The sequence below is a fragment of the Pantherophis guttatus genome, chromosome 3 (genome assembly GCF_059756535.1).
Source record: "Pantherophis guttatus breed Tessera chromosome 3, ASM5975653v1, whole genome shotgun sequence".
NCBI classification, from domain to species: domain Eukaryota; kingdom Metazoa; phylum Chordata; class Lepidosauria; order Squamata; family Colubridae; genus Pantherophis; species Pantherophis guttatus.
This window is the reverse complement of record NC_142065.1, coordinates 123,560,781-123,583,381: the sequence shown is the minus strand read 5'-3', so window position 1 is coordinate 123,583,381 and position 22,601 is coordinate 123,560,781. Positions and strand designations below refer to the sequence as shown.

At 36.1% G+C, this 22,601-nt stretch overlaps 1 protein-coding gene across 1 annotated transcript in view; it reads right to left on the bottom strand.

Moving 5' to 3' along the window:
* Positions 1-1,682: 1,682 nt before the first annotated feature.
* Positions 1,683-22,601, bottom strand: part of XRN2 (5'-3' exoribonuclease 2) — a 77,816-nt gene continuing 56,897 nt past the window's right edge. The window contains exons 27-30 of the mRNA XM_034411769.3: positions 18,473-18,612; positions 11,615-11,684; positions 6,793-6,946; positions 1,683-2,327 (exon numbers count right to left, since the gene is read on the bottom strand). Of these exons, the coding sequence (XP_034267660.1) occupies positions 2,271-2,327; positions 6,793-6,946; positions 11,615-11,684; positions 18,473-18,612 (421 nt within the window). The 3' untranslated portion in view covers positions 1,683-2,270. The remainder of the gene's footprint in view (positions 2,328-6,792; positions 6,947-11,614; positions 11,685-18,472; positions 18,613-22,601) is intronic.

Genomic DNA, 22,601 nt, shown 5'->3' with positions numbered 1-22,601 from the left:
CATCCCTGGTTCTATTATTCTGATTCAACCAGTAAGTACAATATTAAAAATGTTGCCATTTTTATTGGCTCATATCTTCCATAGTGTAAGTAAATAAGCTATCCTGTAGTAAGTGCTGAAGATAGTAAACACTGATTGTGCATATAAGTTCTTAGGTTTCTTTACTCAAAGTAAGCAACATATGTTAGTCCAGAAATTATCATATAATCACCTATATATTTCACCCCTTTTCATCTCATGTTTCAAAGAGCAAGTATCTGCATTTCTAACTATTTCAGTGGAGCTGTATATACTATACATCTCCTCTGCTTCTCTTTCACAACTGCAATCAATTCTAGCAACTTTGTTGTTAAGCAAAATGTCACTAAGAGAACGAGAGAGAAAGAGATGCTGTGAAGATTGCTGATTGTGGTCTCATTCAGGTAAAATATAAAATTCTCTTGTGCAGCTTTGCCAGCATTATTCTCAACTCTGGCATGCATTGCCAGGAACAGAAATTTGATTTAAGTGTGTGCATTAGTCAGAAAATGATTTTCTTTTTACTATTGACAAATTTGCAAATACTTCCTGAGGTAGTTGCGAAACAAGGAATGGCTGCAGTTGTTTTCAAATATTTAAAATTATTCCTACAGATGAATACTATTCCAATATTACAAATTGTCAGCAATTCCTATAACACAGAATGACAATTTAATTCTAGTTCCATCCTAAATACATTTAAACTCTTAAATCAGAGAAGCAAGGGGAATGAATGGAATCTAGAGATGCTAGAATGAAATTATTTTGTCTGAATAGATTTCTTCTCAGCCAATTTTCTTTAGTTTTTTTTTTAAATCAGTAAAGTTCATTGTATCATTCCATTAAATTTTAAGAATTGAACCAAGGCCATTAAGCCCCAGGAGTCGAGTTCAATTTGAAAGAACTTTACCCCTTTAGGCCTAGAAAAATATGAAGCATTTTTTAAAATAAGGAGTTCCTTACCATTTCTGTTGGGACCTGGGTTAAAAATCTTCATTTTTAAATTAAATCTGTGCTAAGGACTAGAAGGCAAAGTGCATATTCTTCATTCAATTTCTCAATAGCTAATTTAGATGGTTATCTCAAAATATATCAAAGTATACTGCACTTGGAAGTGACACCAGTGCTCTCTTAATCCTGGACATTTGACAGCTCATTTACAGATACAAGGAAAAACTATTGAAAGGGAACATACAAATAAGCCCGAATATGCAATTTCTTTAAATTTTAAGTTTTAAACTGCAAGTTATTTTCAATGGTTTCTTGAAAAAAATGTGGGATTCAACTGTTACTGGATTTACAGTATCTTTCTCTAACATGTCCCATATAGAATTATCTTGCGCTCCTCTCTGTAGTTCTGCCAAGAAACTTTTTGTTGAAAGAAGTGTATATGTGTAACTAATAGTGTGCCTTGATGCTTTGGGTAACGTTTAGTGGACGAACAGGAATTTCAGATATTTGCAGAAACAATACCTTCTTTAGTATTGGCCATATAGCTATAGTTATTGGAATAGTAATTCATCAATATATGGGTAACCACATATTGTTCACCTTTGTATTTGTATATATACATGCAGTATAAATGTCATTAAGCAAGGTAAGATTTAGATAAACTTAAGGCTCACACGCACTGCTCTTGACTGGAGACAAAAAAGTACATAAAATTATTGTGTATAAAATTCACCAATTCATATTTTTTCATGTAAACTGATAAAATACAATCTTGATTGAGCTACACCTAAGAATTCCTATTCTTTTTAATGCTACAATATGAAATAAACAACATGATGCTATAAAAGCTGAAATATTTACTTGGGAAATTCAATAATCATTTTTTAAAGGAAGAAATTAAAATGAAGCATTTTAAAAGAAATACCAATGAAGTCTTTAACTCTTGTGCTAAAGCTTTCCAAGACAAGGTCTACAGTTACATAATTTGTATGTATGTTTCCAATGCTATTTTTCTTAACAATGCATTCTCTGGTGTGTGCGCTAATGGAAACCCTGATGTGAACAGCATTGGCAATATAATGTAATAAAGTCTCTACTCTAGGTAAAGACAGACCTGTACTCCTGCTACATCAGATCAGAACATTTGCTCCTATTCTGAAGTACAATTGTAAATCAACACAGCCATAATATCAAATCTTACTGGTAAAAAGGTACACATCTTAAAAAGAAAGCTTATCCACCCGAAAATTATCCAAGTGATCTATATGATTATAAAAACAAGAGTGGAAAGTGGCAGAAGCCTAATTCCAGTTGTATCTTCCAGACGAGGGTGGCAAAGGGTAAGGTCTTCCATAACCCTGCAAAAATAAATAATACAGTATTATTTATTAATTCCCAGCTTTTACCCAAAAGTGACACCCCCATCCAAATATTTATTATTTTATAATCCAACAAACAAAGACAAGGACATACAGATGTCTTCAGTTGATGTCAACTATTGCCGTTGCTAAGTGACATGGTCATAAAGCGCTATATCATGTGACGGCACTGCTTCATGAGGGCAATTCCAGCACTCCCAGTTGCTGTCATTAAATGAATCACTGCAGGTCAGTAAACCAGAATGTCCTGCAATCACATGGTTGTCATTTGCATCCTCCTGCAAACTTTCCCATTGACTTTGTTGAAGGCTGGCAAAGAAATTTGCAAATGGCAACCATGTGACTGCAGGACATTGTGATATAATTGTGAGATAGGAGCCAAGTGCCTGGATTGTGGACACATGACCACAGGCATGCTGCAAAGGCTAGAAGTCCAAGGACTGGTTGTAAGTACCATTCATTTACCTTCATTGCAAGTTAGAACAGTTGTTGAATGAATTGTCATGATGCAAGGACTACCTGTATGATAAGTATGTTGTTTATACAAGAGGTTTTTGATTTACAACCAAAACTGGGACTGGAGTTTGATTTAAGTTGTGGTTGTAAACCAAAGCAACCGTGTGATTGAACCTGATTTTTTTTTTTTTACCATTTTTATGGTTGTTGTTAAGTGAATCATGTCTTAAGTCTGAATTACATGGCTATGTGAATTCATTTTCTTCAATAGACTTTTTTTTGCTGGAAACTGGATTGGTTTTTTTATGGGTTTTATGTTGTGATTTTTAATGTAAGCTGCCTGGAATCACCTATGTGTGAGTTGGGTGGCCATATAAATTTGTTTAATAAATAAATAATGAAATATATTCCAGATTCCCAAAGGAAACTCAACCGGAAACTAGCAAAAAAGTTGCAAACTGCAGTCATGTGACCATGCATCCTGCCACCAGTCATACATACAAGCCAGTTGCACTGTGCCTGAAATGTAGTCTTGTGATCTGGAGGGTGGGGAGCACTGTTATCATTCCTGGAAGAACTTTACAGGCCATAAAGCACCCTTTCCAAGGCTGCTATAAGTTAATTTTAAATTCGCTGATCTTTGCTTGTCTAGTCTCATTAAATCAATCAACTCCACATTTGGAGCTTCTTTTTTTCATTTAGTTACAAATTTGTGGCAAATACAAACAAAAGCAGGATAAAGAATTTATCTTACAGTGCATGTTAAATGTAACATTCATAACATTTAGTTAGCTGCCAGATATTTAAACTGTGTTTTTGACCTTTTGCATTATTTGGAGTTTAGAATGAAAGTTTGATTCAAAATAAGCATATAAGAATGCAAAGCTGCATTGGACCAGTCTAATGTAATCTAGTATCCTGTTCTAAATGCCTATATAAAGCCTATGAATATCTTTAAAAGTCCAAACGTTCTTACTAGCTTCTTCCAGCAATAGCAATTATTAAGTTTACAGCATCTGGTTCTGGAGGCAATGTTTAGCATCATGATAAATAGCCAATAATAATCTTATCATCCTTGGTAAATTTGCCTAATCCAGATTTTAACCTGATCAACATCTACTGGTAGTGAATTCCAAAGATTAATTAAACGCAATTTAATTAATTCTCCCAACATTAACCTTATATCCTCTCTTAGATATATTTTTCTAAGTCCAAGTAAACTAAGCCTCACTGTTATATGCAGCCTTCATTAGAAGTTTTCCCCAAAAGTTGCCCATAAATCATAATTTTAGCTGTGACAGAAGAAATTATTAAATACTTGGAAAGTCATCATATTTATAACTGGTTAAGAAATCTCTACCGAATGGATAGCTTGTCAACAGTTTGCTACAATTTCAATAGGTGCTGTATTGACTATGAGATGTTCAAGGCAGAAATTGCTGATATGCTTGTACTTCCATGTAGTCATCCTGGTAATGAACACATGCAGAGGCAGAGATATCACTAGATTACTAAATTTGAATGCTAGTAATGAAGCGTTAATGGATAAAGTGAGCAGGGGGGGATCAAGATTAGAAATACATTTTTCTTTCAGACTGCAATTTTAATTATGAGATAATGATTACAAAATGAACGTAAACTATCTACAACTGGTAGTGGAAAGAATTTATCCTAAATTTAGCTACATGGATCCATATTAGGAAAACGTTATTCAAGAAATAAACGTTTAAGAACCAAATCCAGCAGGAAGGGAAAGGTTGAAGGTCTTTTATGCTGCTATTAATTTCTGGTTGCCTGCTGTTATAAATACTATTAAATTCAGTGTGAAGCGGAAGTAAAATGGTTTTCAGCTTTGTAACAAAAATGTTAAACAAGTTCATGTGCAGCTGCTGCCAACCCAGTCCAAATCAATTCTTTGCAAGATGAAGCCCTCTTCACTGAAGGTTATGAATCACAACCTACCACTCTGGTCTAGTGCAGGGTGATAGATGTTTTTCAACTTCCCAGTCTAGGAGTAATACAGAGTGACGAGCCCAAAGTCGCCTATCTGGCTTCTGTGCCTAAGGGAGGACTAGACCTGGATTCTCCTCCTCCTTAGTCCAGTACTTTAGCCACCACATCACACTTAGCATTATTGAGATTTATACAGTATTTTCCTCCAGGACATTATGGTGGAGTACCTGGCACTCCTCCATTTTTTTCCACATAATACCCTATGACAGTGATGGCTAACCTTTTTGCCATCGCGTGCCAGGAGGGGGAGGGAAGGTTTCCGCGTGCGTGCCCATACCATAATTCTATGCGCCCTGCCCTGCACATGCGCGCGCAACCCCCCCCTCCGCTTCTGCCATGTGATGGCCCAGTAGGCCCGTTTTTCTTTCTTACCTGGCTCCAGATCCTCTCTATGCATCTGGGAAGGGCGAAAACAGGGTAAATAAAATAAATAAATCTAAATGCTGCACAGGGTTCTATCCATACTCTAAAATTTATAATTTTCCATTGATACTTGCCTTGAAATAATTAGGAAAGGTTTGGTTTTCAACAAGAATGTTATCTGACTTGTGGCAATGTGTGTGTGTGATATGTAACTGGATAATCATATTCCTTCCTTATCAAAGAGAAGTACAAAGAAGTGTAATAGTTATCAGAGAGTTTCTGGTTAATCAGCATTTGTCTTATGAAGCTTACAGTCCTATTAGCATTAAAACTTTTTAGTATCAGAGTCTTTGTTTTATCCATTTGCTTACTAAGGATTGGCTGCATAGTTTTGATTTGTAGTTCCATCATCTATCTACATACTACTAAAATTCTCATTGTCATGACTTTTAACAGAGTGAAATGGTACATCATAGGGCAACAATTTTTGAACCAAGGTATCTTAAATGGGTTAACTTGCAAAATGTGACCCATATCTGGGACCTATGACTTCTGAGGAAATGAAACTTGGGGAAGCTGTGGCAGCTTCAGTGCTACTGGCTGCTGCTGTGATCATGTGATCTTCATTTTAAACATTCAGTGAGAGTTTTCCAGCCAGTCATGCGATCCCTTGTTCCTTCCCCCACATAGCAGCAGAACTTATCTATCTGCTGGAAAGGGAAAGGAAGATTTCCTATGCTTCCTGCCAGACTCCCACAGGGAAACTCAATCGGAAAGTCAGTAGGAAGTCAGAAGTTGTTCCTGCTCCCACTGCTTTTTTGCCCTCCCTTAGTCATTCTGTTTCTTTGTTTAGGTAAGGAAATATCTCTGAAATGAGGGATCAACAGGACTTGTGTTGTCTAGTAGATAAATAAAAAGCTATCCTCGGAGGCATAACAGATTTAACAAACCTGATTGAACAGATGAATAAGCTGAATACTGACACATTCTGCAATAGCTTCACCCCCATGCATGACAGCAATGGTAGGAGGAGGAAGCCAAGTCTAGAAAAACGGGGCCAAATTTATACCAGTGCTCATTTTAACATTACTGGTATACCATCCTGAGTGATCAAATTCTGTTAATAGTACTTTAAAGGCAAAGACAAAAAAGGAGGCATCTTATGCATAGTCTTTGGTATGAAATGATTACTCCTCAAAATCAGACTGCCAGTTGTAAACTGGTTCTATTACCCAAATTATTTTTCTAGTAGTTGATATTATATTTTGGAATGGCAGATTCATTCAAGTAGATTCTTAATTCATCAATCAAAAGATAATTATGAAATGATAAAGATGAAACAGTCACAGTAACCATATCTCAGTAACTAACATGACTTTAATGATAGTTAAGTTTGTCTGGCTTATTATAAAATCACTAATTCATTAGATTTTTGAAGCATCTTGTAAAATACTAAACATTTAACATACCTAATATGGCCTTATATTATATTATATACAGGAAGGTAACATCACATCCTATCATTGTGAAGAATTGAGATGTCGCTTTTCAAAGTATTTCTTATCCTATCCCTTTAGGGGGCCACACAGAAATCACACTTTTTAAAAATTACCTGTCTTCCACGTTCCCTCTGATCACTGGGCCTTTGTGGGTAATTCATGAGTCCCCCTGGACCCCCTGGACCTTGATATTGATTTTGTTGATATGGTGATCCCTGGGAATGGGGCATGCGGTTCCAGGCAAGAAGAGGAGTGGCTCCAGAATTCCTAAAAGGGGCAAAAATAGAGGTGGAGATGATATATGCTATGCAGTGTAATTATTTGTATTTATTGGAAAACAAGTTTTGCAAATAATTAAAGTTGACTGCATTTTTCAGTTCTGATTAGCGTATAGCTAATTTATTCAAACATTTTGGAGACTTTTTAGTTCATTAGAATAAGGTCACTCCTTATTAATAGAATGTGAAGTGAATACAGAAAAAATGAAATATTCTATATTATGGTATGTTTTTCATTTTCACATATAAATTAGCAACAAACATAAGGATTTAAAAATCTTTCATACACCCAGTTCTTAAAGACAATAGGAACCATCCATTATTGACTTTTTAACATGTGTCTATGCAGTGATCTGAAGCATCGATTTAGGATAAGTCACATTATCACAAAATAACATATATCAAGAATAAGCAAGTGGAATAGTAAAGCTTTATTCTCTGGACATTCAGACCACAATTAAGAATACATTCTTTCTAATTAATTGCAGGTTGTAAATGAATTCCTACTGCTGAGTAGTTTGAATCCAAGGTAGGAGTATTAGCTGTTATCTCTACGCACCTCTATTATTTTACTCGATATGTCAGGAGGTCTGATCAGAAAGAAACCTTTTTAAGTTCTATTGATGCCAGTTTCAATTGACCAGTGACCTAGCAACATAAGCACTAATTGGCATAGACAGACCAACATTTGCTCTACAGTTTATATGGGAACACAAATGCAATGTCTATTATCACTGAGAATACTATACTAAATTGCTAACAAGAAACGATTCAAGTGTCCAGATCAACAGGTGTATAAGCACAAATATGACTTATTAGAAAAACACACATATACAAACCTCAGAAAAACAGTTTAACACCAAGAACAACCTGAGATAAGAGTTAATCAGTGTGAATAAACTCAAACAATTGCTATTTGGGGTCATAATTTAATTTGTAAGAAATTACCTACATGTGGTATAAGAATGAGTTAATATTTTTTAAAGTTCGTTGTGGACCTGTATAAAACTAGATGACTAAAACTTCAAATAACTCTTTTTTGTTTGGTGAATCAAAGACAGCTTTACAACAGACTGAATCCAATGACATCACCGTGTTAGTGAATGATGAATGAAATCGATAGAACAAATTCCAAATTCTGTCTCCTGTTTTTACACAAACCATCCTGGAAGTAGGTTTGAAATGTGGGAGGAAACAAAGTTAGCTTGTAGTCTGTGTTTCCATTAAAGAACTGAGAAGTATTTTAAACTGTTCTATGCCTTTTTGCTTTTTTCACCAAGGAGAAGCCAGTTGAAGTAAAATCCTTGTGCTCTAATTCCAATATCCCAACAGTGCATGCCCATTAACAAGGGACTTTATTCTCCTGGGTCACTGATTAGCAGTGATAACTACCGGTGATATTTTCCATCGTGAGCAGGCATGGATTATTGCCCTACGAAGTGGTGAGTGCTCAGGAGCAAAGCTGTAGAATGGGTCAGATTCAGTCCAGAAAAGATGCTTCAGAATGAAATGGCAGCCCAAATACAGCATCGCATTAAAGAAGTTGCATCCGTCTCCAGGGCTGCTCAACTGTAGGGGAAGCCTCCCTAGAAATAGGTATTTCAGGCGTTGAATGAAATAGCTGTGCTCTCATGTGTTTCAAGGCAGTTCCTTCTAAGTGAATCCCAAAAACTAAACAGTCCCACTTAGTGATCTTGGAAACATGGATTGTTTCCTGACCTATGATGACTTCTTTCTAAAATATGTTTTATATAATAAATTGGTACTCGATCCAACTGAAGATCCATCAAGTTACAATTGTCTTACCTATAGCAACCAAAAGCAACAATGAATATAATCGTATTTGACCTCAGTGTATTCATAGATCTATAATTAAGCCATAAAAATGTCACCCCGCTCTGAAATAATACTGCATAGAGAAACCAAAATTTTGGAAATGTATCTATGAATTACATTATAGTACAGGTAATCCTTGCATTAAGACCATAATGGAACCTGCACATCACAGATGTTAACTTTTGACTGTCGTAAAGTAGGTTGATCATGTGACTGATCCACTTTTAAAGACTTTTTGTGGTGATTGTTAAGTGAATCACTACAATCTTTAATTGAATCCATGGTTGTTAAGTGAACACTGTGGTTATTAAGTGAACCAATAGTTCCCTATGAGCATGCTTTTGTCGAAAACTGGAAGTAAAAGTTTTATGACAGTTTGGCAAAACTGTCATAAAACGCAATCATGTGACGCCAGGACACATAAGTGTGACCTGTTTGTTAAGCACCTAAAGAATGGTCATGTGACCTTCAGAACTTAGAATCCAGGGCATAATTATTCTCCCGCCAGGTAGATCTGTCAGAACTTTGAAGACTTGGTAACTGGTCACAAATCAAGAACTACCTGTATAATAATTACTTCTAGTTTGAGTTGAATTACAGTATATGTCAGATACAGAGAATCTGTATTTCAATTTTACAAGTTTATCTACATCAGAATAGGTTCTTAGTAATTTGGATTGAATTTATTATAGCTCATAATTTTACAATATGAATTATACTGTGTTGACCAAGGTTCTTGATATTTCATTATAGCCAAAGTTTAATATTCTTAGTCCTTTAAAACAATACAATATATTCAATGATTTACAACCAGCTAATGATACACTGGAAAGCTATAATGTCCATAATATTTCTAAACCTCTTGTTAATTAATCTGTATTTTATTCTTTTTGTCTCGTTTTATGCTTGATGTATTTTCTTTAAAACATCTAATTAAAGATATTGCAACTAATTATATAAGAAGTCCAATAATAGAAATAATTTAATAAGCAGCCAAAATACCACTACTTCATGAAATGTTATGTATTATATTTCTACCCTACAATTCTTTCCTCATGTTTCCCATCCAAGTACTGACTAAACTGAAATTACTGATGTCCATCTGCTGCATCTGGGATTGTTTACGAAGTGTTTTTTTTTTTAAAGAGAAGACTATGGATATATACATTTGACCCATCAATATCATGCAGTCTCAACCTAGAGAATATACAAGAAATATCATATTTTGGAATATTCCACCCCCATTGTTCTGGAATTTCCATGTTCAAAATGGCATCCATAATAAATGGAAACAAAATGTAAAATATAATACTTGTACACTTTTATATTATTGTTTTTATCATTGAGGCATTTGTCTTCTGTTATTAACCACCACTTTCTTAAATACATTACCCCCACTATTATTTGAAAGAGTACAACATATACTTTTTCCTCTTTAAAAAAATATCTCTTTAAAAAGTTTTTGGTAGGTAGATAGGAGGGAAACTGCTGAAATAAAGATTCTGAAAATTATATAAACTAATATATGAGTTTAATATATAATTTAAAATTAATTATCCTGAGAGATACAGAGACCTCCCTGTCATGAATATATGCAATATAGTTAACATATGAACAAATAAACAAGCTCCCAAAACAAAACAATACTACTCTCTTTGTATAAAATTGAAATCTTAATCGTGTCATTTCCTCTATATTTTACCTGCTTACCCTAATTTTACTCAAGTCAAGACATATTTTTTCTTTGTTAAATATAAAAAAGCTGAAAAAAGATTAATCTTGTCACAAAGAAACTCACAATGGAAGCATCAGAGCACTAGTATTTCTTGGATTCAGTTTACTGATGAAGACATTCCAGTTTAGAAATATTATATTGCCTTATCATACAGAAAAATTTGGAATTCACTGAATATAATAAAAATTGTAATGAATTCATTGGGAAGCAAAGCAATATATTTTGTTATGACTTCTTTTCTTTTACAATGGAACAATGTGTGAAAATATGTTCAAATTAGCAATAATTTTAAACGTACAATCTTATTCTATACTATAGATATAAATTATTGATGAATTTTTCTGCAAATTCCAGGATATCTGGTTTTAAGGACACACATTCAGCTTCTCACCGAAGGACACATATACAAGACATCCCTTATTATCAAACCATGTCACATTCTCTCTGTTCCATGGTACTTATTGGACTGCAGATTCCTTAATCCTCCCCAGAGTCCCTCCTGTATTTAATTCAGTTCAGTCTTAAGTAGTTAAAGAAACTGTTTTCAGTAGCAACTAATAACTACTGACCTATAGTGACACAGCCCTACAATAGACTTGTCAGGCCTGAAAAAGCTGTACCAAAGAAGCTGATTAGGACTTCAAGAGGTCTGTAGCAAGAATCAATGGCTGGTCTGTGCTAATACTCTGGTTCTAACAGACATGATAAAAGTGGACCACCATTAGTTATGCCTCATTAAGTTCCACAATTCTTCTAAAAAGAAATTTGTTTAGCCTGCCCAGAACCTAATGCAGGTCTGAGCTGTCTGTGCTGAAATTCAGTGCTGTAAAAGTTTCAACAAAATAGGGACCAAATATGAAGAATGCTACATCCCGTCAAAGTTAAATTTCTGATATATTCATGGAAAAGGTTTTCCTTTAGAAAATTTCCGCAACAAAAAAAAACTAGACAAGAAACCATGACCATTAAGAACAAAAAAATAGGAAAGATGAAATTATAATTTACCCCAAATTTTCCAAATATCATAAAGGAAAATAGTTATTTAAAACCTAAAATATATTTTGCAGAATACATATTTCATCATACCTGTCAAATCTTTGTGGTGGTTGTTGAAATAGAGGTGTAGGAGCTTGCCAGGAATCTTGGGGCCTAAGATCTATAAACAAAACAAACAACGTAACATTAAATCAAACTAAACATTAGCATTACATTTAAATTTAAAATATTAACAGTGTAAACATTAAATACAAGCAATGGCATAATAGGGGTATCATGTGGACTGTAGAAATCTGGATAACCTCTAGAAAATTCTAACTCTTTGTTTATGCTGGTTTATAATCATAATAAATATTTGACTTGGTTTTTAACTCTTTGGAGCCTATTGCTCTTGTAGCTTTCCAATCCAGATACAACAGCCACAAATATAACAAAATAAACTCCCTACCAAAGCAACAGTGATCAATGAAAACTGTTACTTATATTTTACTTTACTTTATTTTGAATTTATATACCACCCTACTCCCGAAGGACTCAGGGCGGTGAACATCCAAAAGATAAAGCACATATAAAATTTAAAAACAATGTAAAAGCACATTATTTAACGGTAAGCAAGTCTTATTGTTAAGAACTACTACCTAAAGGTTACATTACTATATTGTATCCTGATGACAAATGACAATGATTGTTTAAATGGTTATGTTGTGGCCTATGTGGCTGGTATTGTCCACTTAATCCCTTATTGTCCATCCTGTTTTTTGTTTGGGGAAGCTATATAATAAGATAATAAGTAAACATATTTTAATCCATACTAAACAAACAAACAAACTATGCAGCAAAGGGTTAAGGTATATATTTATTATTTTATTTTATTTTATTTTATTTTATTTTATTTTTTTATTTTATTTTTTTATTTTTTTTCAGATTTCTATACCGCCCTTCTCCTTCCGGACTCAGGGCGGTGAACAGCCAAATATAAAATATTCATACACAAAAGTTAAAATAGATTTAAAATAATTAAATAAAATTTGGCCCATAATTTAAAACATTTCAATTAAAATCAATATCAAATTTTAAAACCAACCATAAAATCAGGACAGCCCGGCTAACTGAAAAAAGTAGGTTTTAAGGGCCCGACAAAAAGTCCGGAGGTCTGGGATCACTCGTATCTCTGGGGGTAGATTGTTCCAGAGGGTAGGCGCCACCACAGAGAAGGCTCTCCCCCTGGGGGTCGCCAGCCGACATTGTCTGGCCGACGGCACCCTGAGGAGGCCCTCTCTGTGGGAGCAAACTGGCCAGTGGGAGAAGGCGGTCCCGTAAGTACCCCGGCCCTAAGCCATGGAGCGCTTTAAAGGTGATCACCAACACCTTGAAGCGCACCTGGAAGTCCACCGCAAGCCAATGCAGCTCGCGCAGGAGAGGAGTCACATGGGAGCGCCCCGTCACTCCCATAATCCCCCACGCGGCCGCATTCTGCACCAGTTGGAGCCTCCGGGTGCACCCCAAGGGGAGCCCCATGTAGAGAGCGTTACAATAGTCCAGACGAGAAGTGACAAGTGCTTGAGTGACCGTGCGTAGGGAGTCCCGATCCAGAAAGGGGCACAACTGGCGTATCAGGCGAACCTGATAGAAAGCCCCCCTGGCCACGGCTGTCATATGCTCTTCTAAAGACAGCCGTGCGTCCAGGACGACGCCCAAGTTGCGGGCCCTTTCCGTGGGGGCCAATGTTTCGCCCCCAATAACCAGTGATGGCACCAGCTGGCTATACCGGGACGCCGGCAGCCACAGCTACTCGGTCTTGGAAGGGTTGAGTCGAAGCCTGTTTCTCCCCATCCAGACCCGCACGGCCTCCAGGCACTGGGACATCACTTCCAAGGCATCGTTGGGATGATCTGGGGTGGAGAGGTACAGCTGAGTATCATCATTTACATGAACTATTGCTAATAACACAAAGCATTTCAGCTATTCCAACGCCTAGCCACTATCTTCTTAAACTTTTCTTTTACAAGTAGTCCTCGACTTACAATCTTTTGTATAGTAACCATTCAGAGCTACAACGGCACTGAAAAAAGTGACTTATGACCATTTGCACTCTTACAACCACTGTAGCATCCCCATGGTCATATGAACAAAATTCACATGCTTGGCAACCAGTTCATATTTATAACAGCTGCAGTGTTCCAGGCTCATGTGATCCCCTTTTTGACCTTCTGACAAGCAAAGTCAACGGGGAAGCCAGATTCACTTAACAATTGTGTTGCTAATTTAACAACAGCAGTGATACACTTAACAACTTTGGCAAGAAAGGTCATAAAATGGAGCAAAATTCACTTAACAAATATCTTGCTTACCAACATAAATTTTGGGCTCAATTATGGCCATAAGTTGAGAACTACCTGTACTACAAATATACAACAAAATTATATGAGAAGAATATCACATTAACAAGCTGGGCTATTAAATGTATTTATGACAGTTACACTGTCCTGGGGGGGTGTCATATAATCACCATTTGTAACCTTCCCAGATGGCGTCTGATAAACAAAGTCAACGGGGGATGCCAGATTTGCTTAATGACCGCACAATTCACTTAACAAGTGCAGTTATTTGCTGAACAACGGTGGCCAAAAAGGTCATAAAATGAGGTAAATCTCACTTAACTGCCTTGTTTAACAATGGAAATTTTGGGAGTCAGTTGTGGTTGTAAGTCAAGGACTACTTTATTACACCCATTAAATTGTTAATATTCAAGGACCTTGGGGCCTAGTGATTTTTACAATGTCACACTGTCTTTGTTAATTGAAACTTTAAAAACATGGAATCTCTGGAAGAAAACCTGAGCTTCTATATTCTAGAAGGCTTATATCTGAATGATCTGACCTGAACAAAAAGGCTTTTATGGAAGTACTTGAGAGAAGTGCATGCAGAGCAGAGATGACTGCAACTTATCTTTGCAGGATGAAATGGAGTCTAGTTCAATTTTCAATAATAGCAATTCCCACCTTGTGTATTATTTGATCAAAATAATTTATGCTCAACAGGCAAAACAATTTACCTTTGTAGAGTATTTCTCATTACTTCCTTGTAGATATTTGAAAATCAGATTTAAGTTTACTTATATGGTAATTAATAGCATCTTCATAAGGAAAACATGGCAGAGCAATGACTATCACACTCACAAGGCATTTCATTTCTAGAATTTATTCCAAAATTGATCCCCAATTCTAAACAAAATCCATTTTCGGGAAGGAAAAAAAGGAAAAAAATAAAAATAAAAAAACAAAAGCTGTCCCATCCATTTTCGTAATGCAGCCCTCAGAATACTATACAAAGCATCAGAAGTTGCATATCCTAATAGAGTACATTTTCTTCTGAAAATATCTAGTATGAAATATACAATTCCACATTAAAAGACAACACTTAAATATAGTTCCCAGTTGAAAAAATATATAATGAGAAAATAATGATAATAATGGAAAATAATTAATACCTAATTCATTACAGCTGGAAAAGAAAATAGAAGGAAACATAAAAGTGAGAAATGCAGACCCATAATACAGCTCATGGTAAAAAAAATGGACCTAAGGAATTCATTGGCGCATAAAATGTAAGCAATTCCTTCAACTGTGCTGAGATTTAAACTGCTCTTTCTAGTAGCAGCTCAAGAGACAACTTGTGCAATCAGTATGGCAATCAAAGATTTCATGTTTACCAATTTAAAAATGCTCTGCCCACCCCCACCCCTGCTTGATTAATAGAAAGATGGTTAATTGACAAGTTTCTGACTGAGATGAAAGTAATACAATCATACTCAAGATAGCAAAAACCAAGCCTGTATTCACATAGTGCTTCCAGACTCCACTTGACTCTTAGAAGCTATCAGCATATAATTATTCATCAACTGAAAATCGGCACATCAATATCAAATCATGGAATGCTACCAACCTTCATTGCTAACCGAGACAGCCGAAGCTGAAATGACTACATTACTTTGCCATATTTTAATACTGATTCACTTATAAAAACACATTATGGCTTTTAAAAAAAGAAAACCAAATGTGAAGTGGAATTGAATCTTTTTTACAAATAGGTTTTGAGCTGCATCTTGACAAGCCAGTAAAATCAACAAATATCTTTTAACATTTCTCAAATAAACATTCCCTTCCCAAAGATACATGAACAAATATTGTATAGGTATATAATTCCGGTTTTCAATAGCGTTACTAGGAATTGTAGAGTTTAAGACTAATCACTGCAAATTTGGTTGTCTAGAATACACTTGCTTATTTTTATTGACATTTCTTTACAGAATGGCCGATCTGCTGCCCTAAAGCCTTTTTTCAGTTTACCCACAGCCCCAAGGACTACAATGCTGACTTTCATTGGCATGATTTCCAAAACCAAATTTCATTTGTTGTAAAGTATATAAAATTTGAGAATGATCTGAAAGGGTGGACTCTTCTTCATTCCATTTAACACCACTCTCCCACCTGCCATGGAAAATTGTGCGCAGGAAAGTTATGTAAGGTTCAGACTGAGATACAATATACTTATATTGCTCTCAAAGGGAAGCAACAAAAATGCATAAAATAATTAAGTAAAATAATAATAATAATAATAATAATAATAATAATAATAATAATAATAATAGCTTGAACTGCATCTGTGTCTTCGCTGGACCTGTTTTTGGATTAGGCAGAAGAGGAAGGAGCGCTAGGGGCATTTAGTCCTGAAGGGTGACTGCAGCAGTGCTGTAGCCAAGAGCTCTTCTCTCTCTGAGGCAGATCTAGCAAGCCCACTGATTTCTTGCATGCACCCACTGATAACCTCTTAGATTCTGAGGTTCAGCCCTCCCCTTTCCCCCCACCACTCCAATCCTAAACAGAGACCAGCTTGAAAGGTACAATAGATAGCTAACCATCACAGATCAGGCAGACTGGCGAAAAAGCAGACTGGCAGGAGAATCAAGTTGAAGGAATCCTGTATCCCAGCTAAGCATCTGCATGAAGGCTCAGTTTGGCTTGTCTTACTTATTGGCTTTCTTCTCTGGGACAAAATGCTGAGAACAACTTTTCAAGTCCTGGCATTTTTGTGTTCACCTTGTTGTGTCATGTGATGTCTGGATTTTGCCTCACCATGTCTCTTTTCTTTTTCTTTCAATTTGTTGCTTGTTTATTGGATTCCCGGACTCAACCTCTGCCAAGGGTGTGATTGCATTTGTACTTGTTGTCTTAAGATCCTGGTAAAAAAGGATTCTTTTCCTCTGAAAGTTCTACTTAAGCTTTGCTACTGCTGCACTAAGCAAAAATCCAGCTTGTTATCTTGGTTAGCAGTCCATAGTGCTGACACAGAAAAGTCAGTTGCAGGGCATGACAAAAAACATGCATCTTGTTGTTTCAGTAGTCCAACCCGAGTAAGCACTAATCTGAACCTGATCAGCATACTTTCCATACATGCTTATCCCAAAACATGAAACTCAGACCTGAAGCAACAGAAATATTTGGACAACTCTTAGCCAAATCACAATCGCTTAGACAAGGGGTATCAAATTCAAGACCCGCAGGCCGAATCTGGCCCGTGGGGTGCTTAGAACTGGCCCGTGGGGCTGCCCTGGAAATAGCAAAGAACCAGCCTGTGATGCCTCTGCCAGCAAAAGGTGGCCCTCCTGAGTTCCAATTTCACTGGCAGAGGGTTGCAGGATGTCGTTGCAGCCAAAAACAGAGCTTGGGAGCCCGTTTTTGCTGGCAGAGCTCTCAGGCCACCACAGGCGCCCCGACGAGTGATGTCATGCCAATCACGCCCCCTCTAGATCAAACACGATCCTGATGCAGTCCTCAATGAAATTGAGTTTGACACCTGGCTTAGACCAATAGTCAAGAAGTAAACACTACCCCAATCAAAGAACTACCAATACAGACAAATAAGGTAATAGTTAATAACAGCCAAACAAGGAACCATCAAGAATACTCCCGGCAACACTGACAGGGCAAGCCAAAAATATATAAAAATAAGAGCACAAACCCTTCTGTTTTTTAGTACTGATGATGTTACCTAGTTTGGTAATGAAATGTCTGCAATGAAACCAGCAAGTTCAGAGAGCACCAAGGACCTCACATTAGCTTATTTTGTCCCATTCTATGATCTTTCATGGAACTGTAAGTTTCCTTTCAAGGTATCAGCAGCTATCAAGAATGAGAGGGAGGTACTGTTGCATCATCAAGTAGGATGAAATATAAGATCATGTTTACTGTAGAACCATTCTAGAACAAGAATATTATAGTTCTTTTCATGTCTTATGGAGACAAAATAAATTTCAGGAGGAAGACCTTGTTGGTACTTCTTTATCTCATATATATTTTCCTGGGAACATAGTTTCTTTAGGGAAGCACCAAAGATGTAGACACAATCCCTCTGAAATATTAAATACCCCAAACACCAAAAGGGCTAGGTTCATACAACAGCTGCCATTAAAAAACCTTGACTAATATTAATCAAGTTTAGCATGCTGAGTGAATGCAACCAAATGAATTCAGTGAACATAGCCAATTTCTTGTGAAAATTATTTCCCTATTAATGGGGAGAGATATGTAGGCCACCAGATCCATTTTCTGATAGCATCTATATTTACTCAAAATTTGCTATGTGCCCACTGGTAACAAAAAGGTGCAATGCCACTTCTAAATTTGGCTGGGTTAGATTACCACCCTTATTTAAAATATGGAGTTGGAAAACATAAAATCTGGGGCCACATATGAATTTGTGCTTCAACTGAATGGGATAATTCTCAGATAATCTACTCATCCCTAACAGAAGAGAAGCTCTTCTATGAATAAATAGCTTAAACAGACTCAAGAACAAAAAGCTACTATTATGTCTATGACATCAGCAAAAATGTTTTATTCAACAAAGAAAATGACAAAGAAGGCAAATGAAAAAAAAAAAACTTACTTGACAGCAATTTGGGAATCTGATGCTGTGGTCTGCCTAGCAATGGTCTATACGTGTTTCCTTGATTGTAAGCCCCAGGGGGGCCAATATTACTGTATACTCCACTTCCTGATTGTCCTCTGTCCCTTGACATTGCATGTCTATAATGTAGGGAAGAAAAACAAAAGCAAGCATTAATTTTCTAGGAAATAAATGAATCCAAAGGAAACTCACCTCCACATTATTCCATGAAGCAGGAGGCCTGCGTTTCAGAACAGCAAAAATGTACATTCCTAAAGCTCTGGTCAAACAGAGATATTATGGACATAGAAATATATTTATTTTGAGTCATGTAGAACTGATATTGTGATGGATTAGAACCAGGAAGATCCAGTCCAGTTTTAACTATGAATTCTCACTGGATGATTTTTGGCCAGTCCTCCCTCTCAGCTCCTACCTCACGGATTTGCTGTTGTTGGGATAAAATGAATGGAGACCCTGTGCCTTGAGCATAGTAAAGGCAGGATATAAATCTAATCATAGACATATGCATTATGCATGTCCATCACAAGGGGAAACCAATCTTATGTAAGCAGCTTTCTGCACATTAAAATATATGCACACTGATTTTATAAAGTCTTCCAGAGTAACTGGAAGAAAATAAGATTATGTAAATACAGTATAATAATCCATATAACTAAGATTATATATGACTCTACTTAGGGGAGAAAGAATTCATGATTCCATTTGTCCTATTGAATGAAAAAAGACTACAGAGCACACTAAAGTCTAAACCTTGATTTAAGTTACTTTACTAACTTATAAAAAATATAACAATAGGTATTTCAAAGGATAGTGAATTTTGGGGGCATGATTCATCACTCATTTGTTTCTGTTTTTGCCTTCAAGTTATCCATGATGGTTGTAAATCATGGTTCTTTTCATGGAATAGGTTCACATATCATGCAAACAAACTCTGACACATAAATACAGTATCATCTTGGGAGCATTTTGCCATTAATAGGAATAAGTAAATAAGCACATTATAAAGAGCCATATAACAAATTTCCTAGAAAACAACAGGGTGGGGGCTTGCTTTTCACACATACACATCAAGCAGCCCGATAAAAATCTTAGGAAACCAAAGAAAAAACAAGGCAAGAGCAGAGTTAGTGCTAAAATATTTCAAATTTGAGAATATTTGGGGGGATTCAAAGAATATGCTTATTTTTCAAAGAGAAAATCAAAGTTTTTTGTTTTGTAGAAATATGAGAACCTTATTAGACCAAATTAAGGATCTTTTTTTTTTTTATATAGAAACTTTATTGAAGTTTTTTACAAACAAAACAGAAATAAAAAAGATAGAAAAAAAAAGAGGAACAAAACATTCAGGCAAAGACATAAAACATATAAATATAATAACATTTTCAGTTACTATCAGATGTACAGTGTTTTAATTATTTACATAAATAATACTTGGTGATATTTCAGCTCACTTTTAATCAATATTTTGCACACCTTTAGGTCTTCCTTTCATTTTATCATGCAACCACTTATACCACCTTTCCCACACCAAATAATAAACTATCTTCTCATCATTTAATTCATAGGTTAATTTAGTCATCTCTGCGCACTCGAGTATTTTCTTAATTGTAAGCTCTTCTGGTGGTTGAGTTTTCTCTTTCCAGTACTGTGCATATGCCAATCTGGCGGCTGTAATTATATGGATCATTAAATGTATCATTTCCTTTCTATATGGCTTCTTTATTATTCCCAGGAGGAAAATCTCTGGTGTTAATTCAATATCTTCATCTATTATCTCATTTAACCACCTCCTAATTTTGTTCCAGTATCCTTTCGCTTCCTGGCATGTCCACCACATGTGAAAGAAGGTGCCTTGACCATGGCCACATTTCCAACAGTTGGGGTGTATATTGGGATATATTTTTGCTAGTCTGGCCGGGGCTAAATACCATCTATGGAACATTTTGTAATGATTTTCCTTGTATGTCACCGCTCTGGTCAATTTAAGATTCCTGTTCCATGCCTCCTCCCATTCTCCAAAATTTATATCACGCCCTGTGTTTTTCTCCCATGCAATTATTTGGTTCTTTGTGACATCTTCAAACTTATCGTCGCCTAGTAAGTAATTGTATAGTTTTGCCAAAATCTTTTTATTTGGTCCCAACAGGACTTTATCTAATCCATTTGGTCCGAATTCTAAACCGTATTGTTCTTTATCTCTCTGGTATCTGGATTTCACTTGTAAGTAAGACCACCAGTCTAGGATTATTCCTTGCTCCCGTAAGGTGTCATTTGATTTAAGCCTCCCTCCTTCGTCTAAAATATCTTTATATCTGCCCATTTTCTCCCTCTCCCATCTATTGGGGTGGGTCATGGCCTCCATCGTTGAGAGCCAATTTGGGGTTTTTTTGTAATATTTATGCCTGATCTGGGTCCATGTTTGTATCAGGGAGTCTCTGATTTTATGTCTATGAAAATGTGTCTTCCTTTTCTTCTCCATGTCCCAAATGTGGGCGTGCCACCCTTTTTGCAAGTCATGACCTTCTAGGGTAAGTATCCTCTCATTTTCCAAGGTGATCCAATCTCTTATCCAAACTAGCTTAGCTGCCCTGTAGTATGTTTGCCAGTCCGGGAGTCCAAATCCGCCTATATCTCTTTTGCCCCTTAAAATTTTGATGGAAAATCTCGGTTTTTTCCCTTCCCATATAAATTCTCTGATAATTTTGTCTAGTTCTAGAAAGAAATTTTTATCTAAATGTATCGGTATATTTTGGAATAAGAATAATATTCTAGGGAGGATGTTCATCTTAATTGTGGCTATCTTGCCCAATAATGATAATCTTATTTTTTTCCATCTGTCTAGGTCTTGTTTCATTTTTCTGATTAGGGGGGTATAATTATCGTCTTTCAGGGTCGAACATCTTGATGTAATCCAAATTCCTAGGTATTTAATTTTTTTGGCAACCTGTAATCCTAATACTTCTTCTATCTCGTTTTTCTGGCTCTCTGTTGTGTTCTTGGTCAATACTTTGGTTTTAGTTTTATTCAATATGAAACCTGCCACCTCTCCATATTTACTTAGTTCCTCTAATACTTTTAGTCCCGATTCTATGGGGTCTTCGAGGATTAGAGCTACGTCGTCCGCAAATGCTTGTGTCTTATAGGTCTCCTTCCTGATCTTCAATCCTTTTGTTTCCTCATTGGTTCTGATTTTCCGTAGAAGAACTTCTAGGGCCAAAATAAACAATAGTGGGGATAGGGGACAACTTGCCTTACTCCCTTACTAATTTGGAATGTTTTGGTCCTATCCCCATTCACCAAAATACTCGCCTTTTGGTTATTATAAATAGATTTGATCATCATTTCAAAATTTGTTCCGAATTTCATAATCTCAATTTGTTTAGTCATAAATTTCCACTTTAAATTGTCAAATGCCTTTTGAGCGTCAACAAAAATCAGGGCCATCTGTTTCTCAGGGTGTTCTTCATAGTACTCTAGAGTGTCTAGCACGATTCTCAAATTGTCCCTAATTTGTCTCCCTGGAAGAAATCCATTCTGGTCTTTATATATCCAATTATTTAAAATCTTTTTCATTCTTTCTGCCATTATACCCATGAATAATTTGTAGTCAGTATTTAGGAGCGAAATTGGTCTATAATTTTGAATTTGTTTTGGGTCGGCACCTTCTTTCGGCACAAGTGTAATATGCGCCTCTTTCCATGACTCTGGAATTTTATAATCTACCAGTGCATCATTAAAAATTTCTACTAATTTTGGTTGGAGTGTTTCTTCTAATTTTTTATATATTTCCCCTGGGAATCCGTCGGGTCCTGGGGCTTTGTTATTTTTCAATTTGGAAAGAGCTACTTTTAATTCTTCAATTGTAATCTTTCTATTAAGCATTTCTTTCTCATCATCAGTTATTTGTGGGAGCTCTGCATTTGTCAAATATTGTTCTATTTTATCATCCGGTACCTCCTCTTCTTTGTATAGGGATTCATAGTATTCTCTCACCCTATCCAGTTTTTCTTCCTCATTTGTCAATATTTTACCCTTAGAGTCTTCTAGGGTATGAATTATTCCCCTTTCGTTTTCCTTTTTTAATTTATAGGCCAGCCACCTGCCC